General features: G+C 43.4%; 1 protein-coding gene across 7 annotated transcripts in view; it reads right to left on the bottom strand.

Moving 5' to 3' along the window:
* Positions 1-6,882: 6,882 nt before the first annotated feature.
* The window catches only part of LOC133446251 (VPS10 domain-containing receptor SorCS1-like), a 248,106-nt gene continuing 243,610 nt past the window's right edge, over positions 6,883-11,378 (bottom strand). For 2 of the 7 annotated variants that reach the window (XM_061724252.1, XM_061724261.1), the window contains exons 26-27: positions 10,001-10,158; positions 6,886-7,007 (exon numbers count right to left, since the gene is read on the bottom strand). In XM_061724252.1, coding sequence (XP_061580236.1) covers positions 6,946-7,007; positions 10,001-10,158 — 220 coding nt within the window. In that variant the 3' untranslated portion in view covers positions 6,886-6,945. Of the gene's footprint in view, positions 7,008-9,833; positions 9,899-10,000; positions 10,159-11,378 lie in introns of those variants that run through there. The other 5 variants (XR_009782820.1, XR_009782823.1, XM_061724266.1 and 2 more) reach the window with 4 other exon arrangements.

The raw sequence follows: 11,378 nt of genomic DNA, 5'->3' as shown, positions 1-11,378 counted from the left end.
AAACTCATCATCATGTCCTTGTTTTGTGATTTGAAATTCCAGTCTTTCACACATAAAACAACCCTAGATGAAGAAAAGGAGATCATGTGATACACTGTGTTGTTTATTGAACAAAAAGTAAGCAAAAATGGAGAAACAATGTGTCGAAAAAGCAGGTTCTTCCATGGTTCAGTGGCTTGTGGATCCACTTCTGGTAGCAAGAAATTGAAGTATTTGTTTCCTGTCTGGTTTGATCAATCTCTCATGTGGTTGTGGATGTGTCACAGGGGTGGTTCAAGTCCCCAATTAAATACTTTCGAGGGTGAGCAGCGCTTAGTAACCCACAACAAAAAGCAGGGGTGCAGCAACAAACATTTATTGTGCAAAAGACGGTTATAAAATCAGGGGTGGGGGAGTCACTAAAAATAGAACTGTTTCTAAAATGGCCAATCCATAAAAGGTTAAAAAAGGTTAAAGATGGACAGTCTCAGTCTTTCTGGGCTCACTGTCCTCCAGTGCCCTCTCAGTGCCCCCTCCCTGTTGGCCCACGCCAACAGGGATCCCCGGTCCGAGTTCGCCGGGGGCTCCCCAACCACCTGGGCCCCCATGGGCCTCTGTACGTCAGTCCATCCACTCTTGTTCATCAACTCTCGTCCCTCATGGGCCTCTGTCCGTCCGTTCAATCTCCCAGCTTGAATGTCTGCCTTGAATATATAAGGGGAAGGAAACCCTCCCCTCGTTCACCATTGGTCTAGGGGGGCCAGCCTGCAGTGGTTTATTGGCCACTGCAGCTGTCTGTCAGGATTCAGTTGATTGTGTTCAGCTGTGTCTAATAAACTCAAACAAAAGGTAATTGCATGTCAACTCAAAACACAGAAAAGGTTACATTTCAAACGGTAACTAACAAAACAAAAACATGCATGCAACTAAAATGTTTAACACAATAACAAACAATTAGACACAGCCTGGCACTCAGCATGACACCCCCCCACAGTTTACCGTTGGCAGTCCCTGCCAACAATCCCCATGTCCACCAACAGCAGCCTCCAGCGGTTCCTTATCCCAGCAGCTGCAGCCAGCTCTCCGCAGCGTCCAGCAGCCCCACCAGTAGCCTCCGGTGGTCTCGTGCCGCAGCCAGCTCTCAGTAGCATCCATCAGCCCCACCAGTAGCCTCTGGTGGTCTCGTGCCACAGCCAGCTCTCAGCAGCATCCAAAAAGCCCCACCAGTAGCCTCCGGTGGTCTCGTGCTGCAGCTAGCTCTCAGCAGCATCCATCAGCCCCACCAGTAGCCTCCGATGGTCTCGTGCCGCAGCCAGCTCTCAGTAGCATCCATCAGCCCCACCAGTAGCCTCCGGTGGTCTCGTGCCACAGCCAGCTCTCAGCAGCATCCAAAAGCCCCACCAGTAGCCTCCGGTGGTCTCTCTTGCTGCATATGGGCAAAGGTTGCATCACTGTTACGACGGGCAAACATCCTCAGGGCTTGGAGCAGAGGGCCTTCTTCAAGGCCCAACAAAAAACGGGCACCAGGATAAATTGGCATTATCATTTTAAAACTATGTTGTGGGTACCCAGCACTGCTCACGAACTCGAATCCTGCCAACAACGCCAAATGTCACAAGGGGTGGTTCAAGTCCCCAATTAAATACTTTCGAGGGTGAGCAGCGCTTAGTAACCCACAACAAAAAGCAGGGGTGCAGCAACAAACATTTATTGTGCAAAAGACGGTTATAAAATCAGGGGTGGGGGAGTCACTAAAAATAGAACTGTTTCTAAAATGGCCAATCCATAAAAGGTTAAAAAAGGTTAAAGATGGACAGTCTCAGTCTTTCTGGGCTCACTGTCCTCCAGTGCCCTCTCAGTGCCCCCTCCCTGTTGGCCCACGCCAACAGGGATCCCCGGTCCGAGTTCGCCGGGGGCTCCCCAACCACCTGGGCCCCCATGGGCCTCTGTACGTCAGTCCATCCACTCTTGTTCATCAACTCTCGTCCCTCATGGGCCTCTGTCCGTCCGTTCAATCTCCCAGCTTGAATGTCTGCCTTGAATATATAAGGGGAAGGAAACCCTCCCCTCGTTCACCATTGGTCTAGGGGGGCCAGCCTGCAGTGGTTTATTGGCCACTGCAGCTGTCTGTCAGGATTCAGTTGATTGTGTTCAGCTGTGTCTAATAAACTCAAACAAAAGGTAATTGCATGTCAACTCAAAACACAGAAAAGGTTACATTTCAAACGGTAACTAACAAAACAAAAACATGCATGCAACTAAAATGTTTAACACAATAACAAACAATTAGACACAGCCTGGCACTCAGCATGACAGATGAATTTTGGTTCACTCTCGCTTTAGTTCAGTCAGCTTTGCAGACATTTGCTTATGCAGAGTTTTCTAAGGTCCCATCACGGCACCCCATCTTGTGTTTGGGAGCCCTGTCCTGCTGGACGACAGCCAGGTCAAGCTTCATGCTGAGGCTTCTGCTGGGCAGGTGATTTCATGGCTGACTCTATCTGACAATACTCTGGTACACTGAAGAGTTGGTGATTCATTCAATGACTGCACGGCAAACAGGTCCTGTACTTGGAAAACAAACCTCAAATTTAACCCTTCCACTGCCGTTCTTGAGGGACACTGTCCTGGATGTTTTAGATGTTTCTCTGATACAAGTGTCATCAACAGACTTGTGCAGACCTCCATGACGAGCTGATGAAGATCCATTCATGTGAATCAGGTGTGTTGAAGCAGCAGAACATCTAAGACATGCAGGACAGCTCTGCACTGGGGGCCGGCTACTAAGGTGAGCTCATTTTTGTTGGTGACAAAGCTAAAATGTGCAACTTTACAGGAGACTCAGGGCTTCGCCTTTTCTGTGAACGTGCTATCTGATTTGTGAATTTAAAGTGAATAGATCATTGTCTCATTTCAAAGATAATTTGCCAACTTGCAGTGTTAAATGTAGTAGCAGACTACCATGACCAGCTCTGGGATGCCCTGGAAGCTGCTCCATCCAGAGCCCGGTGCAGGAACCGGCTCTCCAGTCTGAATGCCACCCGCTGGTACGATTAGCAGCCAGCGATTGCGCTGGAGCTGAAGCCAAAGCTGGAGCTAAACTAGATTAGGTAGCTATTGGTAACTGAAGCAAGAAGTTCCAACACGATTGAGTTTTAAACGGAAGAGCCTTTCTCCCATAAACTCTGAAAAACAAGCCGTGGTCATTTAATCGTTTACAAATCATTCTGTCCTGAATTTCAACATTTAACATGCCAACTGATGCCTGTAGAGTCTGAGATGTCGCTCTTGGATTCTTTCAATTATCTGAATTGTACAGGGTCTGAGAATGGGATAATTTTTTGACAAGTTCTTGACTTCTTAACAACTGTCTTGAATGATCTATTTGAAGATAATTTTTTTCACTAATGACCGTCTCCAAAAATGTTTGGAAACCATTATAACCTTTCCTAGATGATGCGGCGCAACAACCATTTCTCTAAGATCAGTGAGGATGTCTTTCCTCCTTGAAATTATGTTGATACCTTGGAGACAAACCACTTTTCCAGTGAAGAAACCTTTGCAAACATTTTACTGAAACATCATTTTAGTATGTGATAAAAGAAATGTTTTCTGAGAAACATGGTTGCGTCAACAGCGGTCCGCCCCGAGGTTGACTTTAAAACGTTTTTTTATTAAGAAAAATGAATTTCAGTAGCAAGACAACGAGGCTAACAGCGCTCAGGTGACCATGGGGGGTGATGCTGAAGATTTATGAAAGACGCCGAACACTCCTGATGTGATGAAAACCTCACTGGATCTCTGTCATGTCAATCAGGGATAACAGGATCAAAAACTCGAGTCCCACAGGGCAGATGCTGTGAATCGTCGCCATTTTAGTCAATGGGAGTGACATGTGGAGGCGCCATTTAGAAGTGACTGCTAAAAACACATTTTGAGTCTATTTCGGCATTCAAACAACGCTAAACCGATTTGAAAAAATTATTTAATTTGCGTCACTCTTTTGTCATGGCGAGATGTTGAAACGAGTAGACTGCCACGAGATTATCACATATCAGTCTTCGGCTAAAATCGTATCCTGACAAATGCAGCTGAGGCGGCAGCGCCTGGAACTTCTGCTTTCCGCCGGCACCCACAGTTCATTTAGTCAACACTTGACACCATTCCTTTTCAAACGAACCGAAGCTTAACTGCGAGCGTCAACCAATGCGGCTACGTAGCTAGCAAAGAGGGACTTGTACATGAAGAATGGCCAAGGTTTTGCCCTGGTAACTCCATCACAGCACAGTCCACCTTCAGCGATCTCCAAGACCTGAGAGAACAGATTCTTTAGTAACGGACACAGAGGATGTGCCAAAGATTCTGGTGTGACTTGGCTACGTAGCTAGCGCTAGCCAGTGAAATCAAACATGGGGGCGGGGACTGTTCCAAAGTAGGCGGTGTATTTGTGTAGCGAGCAGGAATTTGGCGCGTCAGAAGCAGCACCCATTGAGCGTTAACGCCTTATTTGTACGCTAATGAATGTAGGCGAAACATCCAACATCAGCTGGTTTTGTTTTTGTCGTTATCTCGGTTTTGTAAATATGCAACATTCCTGTACAACGGCAAGAAAACGAAGACACAGTTACAGACTTCTTTCCATTTAATAAATATGATTGTAAATGCATTAAACAATTACACACGGCACAGTCGAGGTCGAACATAAAACACTGTAACACCTTACCGTCTGTTCTTATACAAAAGCTGTACAGTAATAAAACAGTTTTTTTTTATTATTATTATTAACATTTCTCTACAAAAATAATAATCTTGCTAATTTGCAGGGAGGCGATACAGAGAAAGCTCGTCCACCACTCGATCCCGCTTCCCACGCCCGCTGGAGCGCCTACGTTACCTGACCAGGAGGCCTCAGCTCAGATCACATCTTCTAGCAAATTGATGCAAAAGAGAAAAACCTAGTAAATTCAAAGAAGTTGATACTTTTTCTTACCAGATGAATAACACCAGATGGTGTCCTAACAGGGGCGCAGAGAGACCTGTTCCTCAATCTAACCATATGAAGCGTTAAATCCCATCCCTTCCTTCCTTCCTTCCAAATGCCAAACCAGCGTTGTCCAACACGCACGTCTTCATTGAGGAAGGAACATCAACGTGATCCCTAATGAGACACTGAGCATCATCGTGATGTAAGGGGGCGTGGCACATCGTCCTCCTGGCTGTCTGAATATGGGATTCATGGAAACACTTCGCCATTATGAAGCCAGCTATCCAACTTTTGTAATCCATCTGCTTACTAGTCACGTGACAATTTAGCAAAAGAATCAAATCTTATTTGTTAATTCTTACAAATAATCATCCCAGTTTCTCTTTGGGATGCAGACGTTTCCTACCTTTAAGATTATATTTAAAACTTTCTTTAATGGTACAGCACTTATTCAGGGCTGCTTTGGATCCTGAAACACCCTTCAGGTATTTTTAGACTACTGTTAATTAATGCTGGTGGTAATGGAACCGTAACTAGTGAGACACACCTCTCAAACAAAGATCTCTGTGGCGGTTAACTGGTTAATGATCTTATTTGATCTTAGGTGTTGGTTGACGTTCGACTCCTGCTGCTCTCCTGACTGATCGCACCTGCGTCTCATAAGCCTCCCGTGTCTTTATCCTACCCGGTCTCTTCATCATCATCATCTGTATCCAGGTGAACAAATTTAACACTTATCTAAAACCAACAGTGAAGAAAAAAAAAAATCGCCCTCTGCTTCCGACTTTCTCTTAAAACTGAAGAGGAATGAACAAATCTGCAGAAGATGTGAAAGGCATCAATCATGCATTCACGTCTGCGAGACGTGAAGAGCCCGACGGTCCTTGGAGCGAGCCAACCATCCATTTAGCCTGTTAGCATCTGCGCTCTACTTCTCCCGCTGCTACTGCGTTATAATGAGCTGCCGCACCGGAGCTGGCCGGGACATTAGCCTAAGAGTGTCAGCGGGCCTTGAGCTCGACAGGCCGCATTAAGTATTCAAGAAATCAACGTCCTCTCGTTCTCTCCACTGGAGCGCTCTTAATACGTCCCTGAAAACCTCTCCTCCATCCCTCTCGCAGCCACGCTGTTTGAATTCTGCAAAGAAGCTGCATCTCATTCCAACACCCTCCTCGGCGGAGCTCGCTTCCTCCTCCGTTCCTGAGAGATCTGCTGAGATCTCGGGATTTGCCTGCCGCGGGAAAGCGCGGTGAGCCATCTTGAAGCACAAAACATTTTACAAACTGGCATGTATCATAAATAGTACCAGAAGCAGAAGTCTAACTGCGAGTTTGAACAACTAAACCCTGTCCTACGAACTTAAACTCCCCCCCAAAAACGTTTGTTTCTTCTGTATAAAATGTGTCTTGTGCCATAAATCAGCTTTCTGAGGACAGTAGACCAAAAGCTTTGAAGTACCCTATACATATTTTATAACGGCGTCGCTTTTTAGTATGACATTTGTTATTAAAATACACAAATTTCTCACATAGACATTCATGATTTACAAAATAAATGTGTAGTTCACTTAAACAATATACTTCATAAAAGTATATTCATATGAATAAATAATACACCTGGCTGTCGTGTAAGAACAGCGAACCAAAGGGAGATATGTCAGGAAAACAAGACGCCGCCGCTCCAGTCGTGGTTTCCACCTCGTCGTTCATGATTCTTCTCCGTTTCGCGTCCGACTCGTATAAATTAACTGAACTTTGAAGATGCTGAATTCGTCAGACGGATGATAAAAGGAAGTTGAAAACCTGTACACGGTTTCTTCTGGTTTGAACAGAGCACAGTTATGTGTCAGCGGGGTCCGACATGCACAGGTATAAAGCTCAAAACCATCGTGTCCCAAATGGTAGAAAAAAACAAACAAGAAAAAAACAAAAATCCGTGACGTGGCCGGAGCGGCAACCCAGCGCGGGAACCCAGCGTGGAGTTCACACGATGAATGTGGGGAGTTCTGTGGAGAATTTTACATGTACATGAGGCTTCATACATCCTGCGGAGAGACGAGAGACAGAACACGGATCAGAGGACGTTTGGTTGTGGAGGCTCAGTCAATCAAAGAAGCAGGAACCTCGATATCCGACGTCTGGAACCGAACACGAACTGCACTGCCCACATACAGGACTGTCTCAGAAAATTAGAATATTGTGATAAAGTCCTTTATTTTCTGTAGTGCAAAAATGTCATACATTCTGGATTCATTACAAATCAACTGAAATATTGCAAGCCTTTTATTATTTTAATATTGCTGATCATGGCTTACAGCTTAAGAAAACTCAAATATCCTATCTCAAAAAATGTGAATATGCTGGGAATCTTAATCTTAAACTGTAAGCCATAATCAGCAATATATAAAATAATAAAAGGCTTGCAATATTTCAGTTGATTTGTAATGAATCCAGAATGTATGACATTTTTGTTTTTTTAAATTGCATTACAGAAAATAAAGAACTGAGACAGTCCTGTATATGTAGCAGTGCCACTGTTTGTGTCTATACGATCCAAAACAGTAACATCTAAACAGCTGATCAATACATGATTAGCTTTGGACAAACGTTTGTGAAGTCGTATTTACTAGTAGATCATTTTCTCTGGTCTGAAACCAGTGACAGGTGTGTAAACTTCTGTTTTCAACTTATCTTAGTTCCTTTACATACAGACAAAAATTATAATTGTACCAAAAATGTGTCTCGTCCAACCACATAATTACTGCCTCTGCGGCGGGAACAAGAGGTGTTGAAGATAAATATACCGATGTACATACTGAAGTATTGACGTACTGATTGGTGAAGGCGGATTAGTTCTTGCATGAGTGATTATTTATGTTGCTAGTCTCCATCACGCTCCGGATGGAAAACCGAGCATGGCTGCACTCAACCAGGTGGTAGACCTGAAATAACCAGCCCTGATAGTTCCCCATGTTCCTAATAGAGCTCTCTGTTCTCAGAGTGTAGCTTTATTCGTACGTAGTTCCTAGAAGATCCAGTATAGATCTGGAGGACGGGTCTTCTGCTATCAGGCAACATCACTATGGAGCCATGTTTGGCTTAAGGATGCTGACATCACCTCCACCTTTAAAGGACAATATTCTATTTCCAATCTTTAACAGGGTTCCCACTCTTTCCCTAAAGTGATTTTCCCAGACTTTTCCAGGAAATGTTAACCCAACATTTTAATTAAGGGTGCTCCTCTTCCCTGCGGTCTCAGCGAGCATCTCACTCTGTTGACGGCAACCTTTATTGGAAATTAATGAGGTTAAGTCTACACAAAAAGTCATTAATCTCTCTAATTTCTTCTCCCATCTATGTGTGCACAGACACAGTATTTTAATACAACAGAATTCCTAAATTGTATTTTTTTTTCACTTATTTTCTATTGTCAGACAATAAAACAAGTGTGAGATACTGGATAAAACGCAGCCCACTGAAGATTACCTGTTACTAGGACTGTTCGATTTTGCCCAAAAATAAAATCTTGATTTTTTTCTCTTAAAATCCGATTTTCGATTACGATTACGATTATTTTGTGAATTGACAAAAAGGCAAAAAAATTATTTCAAATATGCAGTTTTTTTATTGAACATTTGCCCCATTGGGCTTTAAGTGCAAACTTTGCTCTTATTAAACCAAAATTTAATGAATAAAGTGCAAAACTCTGTAAAATAAATTGAAAAAAAGTTTTAAAAAATATAATAAAATATAAAGTTTTATCTCTGAAAAAAAAAAATCAGCAAATCAGCACTTGCAAACATACAGTAAGTTATATTTCCAATTAAATAAAACAAGACATTTTCTAATTAAACTAAACTGGGTCTTTGCATGCTAAATAATAATGCAACCCATGAAGGAGGTAGAGGTGTGTAATGTCAGTCATTACATTTGCTGTTCACATTTGCAAGTTTTTTGCAAGGAACACGAGCCGGTCTACCGCATCTGGCTTGAGGGATGCCCGGTGGCATGTTACAACGCCCCCTCCTACACTAAAGAGCCTCTCCCATGGGGCACTTGTCGCAGGTATTGAGAGGTATTTCCATCAATCATTAATATGGTATCAATCATTAATATGTGTGCAGACCAGGTTAAAAAAAAAAAGTGAAAAATCGATTTTACAATTTTAACGTTTTAACATCATTCTAATTACATAATCGCGATTACGATTTAAAATCGATTAATCGAACAGCCCTACCTGTTACCTGTTATTAGCTTCTGCTCTGCTGAAATCAGAGTTGCAGCTAATTCAGTAAACAACCCCCCACTCCAGCTCTCCTCCGCCTGTCTCTCAACACAGGACAGGGAGGAGCTTGTGGCCATGGGAGAGAAAAACATCACATCTAACGACACTTTTCAACTTTTAGCCGCTAGTTTTGTCCCTTTTTTTATAATTTTCCATGTTTTCCAGGACTGGAAAATTACCAATCATTTTCCATGTTTTCCAGGACGCATGGGAACCCTGTTTAAGAGATGAAAACAAGTTCCCGAAACTTACAAATACATTTTCAAACATCCTGAAAACCTTCAACAGGTTCCCAGACGCCAGAGGACGAGTGACAACAGACTTTGCATTTGAATCAAACATCACATGATGAGAAACAGATGGGTGACAAATGGCAGGAAATCCCCGGATGAATGAGACGCTGAATGGTGCATGAAGATGAAACCGTTGCGGCCCTTGCGACACCAGATCTCAGTTGAACTGACGAGACTCTTGAGCCGATCGGTTGCAGCGTGCACAGAGACTATTTCTGGATCTTTCTTTCATTCCTCAACCATCTGTTCTCTCGGGTTCAGCGTTCAGGGGGGGAGCAGCGAGTTAACCGTACCACTAAGAAGCGCCTGAAGTGTTTGTCACAGTCAGTCTAGCCCTCCCGTTGACTGGACCACTTCACTGAGAGACAGAAAGCACAGGATGAGGGTCAGGAAACAACAGCCGATGGATGACAGAGGTGTGAAATGAACACAGCGAGCCAAGGATAAGGTGGATATTCACCGATGGGCCGAGGGTTAAACTCTGTGTCCAGAATCTCCAAAGAAGTCACCAGGTCCTGCTGCGAGCTGGGCGTGGCCTCCGATGGATCCACTGGACTCATCATTTCTTGTTCTTTTTCGTTCTGCATCTGCGCATAGACGTTGAGGCCTGGGATCTTCCTTGAGGAAAGATTTACAGTGAGACAAACGGAGAAAGAGACACAGAGCCTGACCTAGATCAGTGAGCAAGGCGGACCGCTGCGGTGCAGCGCTGATCCAATCACCTGCAAACTCTTCAACTCAACACATTAGGCTTTTGTCTGATTTATCTATTTTTATCCTTGACATGATCGGTGACCAGTGGTGGACAGTAACGGAGTAAATTTACTTGAGTACTGTACTTAAGTACATATCCAGAGGATTTGTACTTTACTTGAGTATTAGATTTCTTTGGTACTTATTACTCTTACTTGAATACATTTCCAAGACAAATATTTTTACTTTTACTTGAGTAAATTTCTAGGAAGGCTGAAAAGTACTTGTTACTTTCAGGTCTGCTCTTTTTTCTTCTTCCCTAAAATCCTATTGGACACAAGCTGTTTTTGTCAAAGGAGGAGACCTATCACAGTGCACGCTCTCCACTGGGATGTACGTAAAGTGGAAATACGTCAAGCCTCCTCAAAACCATACCGCCAAAGTAGCCTGCGTTTGTCAAGACAGAGCCGCAACAAGTCAAGACAGAGCTGCAACAAGTCAAGACAGAGCCGCAACAATTAATTTAGAAAAAATATAGTAATTTACTGATGTGAAAAATAAGAAATGTACTCTTACTCTTACGTTTACTTAAAGTAAATTTAAAAGCATTTACTTTTGGATACTTAAGTACCTTTAAAAGCAAGTACTTTTCTACTCTTACTCGAGTAATATTTTGACTGAGCTACTTTTACTTGTAACGGAGTAAATTTTGACCAGTAGTATTTGTACTGCGGTCGAGTACTCTGTCCACCTCTGTCGGTGACTTAAAAAACAAAGTAAACCTATGTTGTAGTATTCCCATACACAAAACTTTTTTCACGGTGCCGAGAACACTTCCTTCAGCCGGTGTTTTTTCTAACGCCAGTTCTCTATTACATCACAGAGAGCTGAGTTTTGGAGTTATTTTCTCCAGGCTTAGTGGCCTTTACCTCGGGAGAAGGATCCTGGTGGATCTGCCTGGTAAAGGCCACTAAAGAAAAAAACTTTTTTCTCACAATTGTAATTTCGTTTTAAAGGTTTTGTGGCACTAGTGGTCTTTAATTAGAAAGTAGGTAGACAGGAAACGGGTAGAGAGAGGGGAGAGGGGGCATTGCAGTACAGTAATCCCTCGCTATAACGCGGTTCACCTCTCACGTCTCGCTGCT

The sequence above is a fragment of the Cololabis saira genome, chromosome 1 (genome assembly GCF_033807715.1).
Source record: "Cololabis saira isolate AMF1-May2022 chromosome 1, fColSai1.1, whole genome shotgun sequence".
In the NCBI taxonomy this organism is placed as follows: domain Eukaryota; kingdom Metazoa; phylum Chordata; class Actinopteri; order Beloniformes; family Belonidae; genus Cololabis; species Cololabis saira.
The sequence above is the reverse complement of the archived record's forward strand: the minus strand, read 5'-3'. Positions and strand labels throughout refer to the sequence as shown.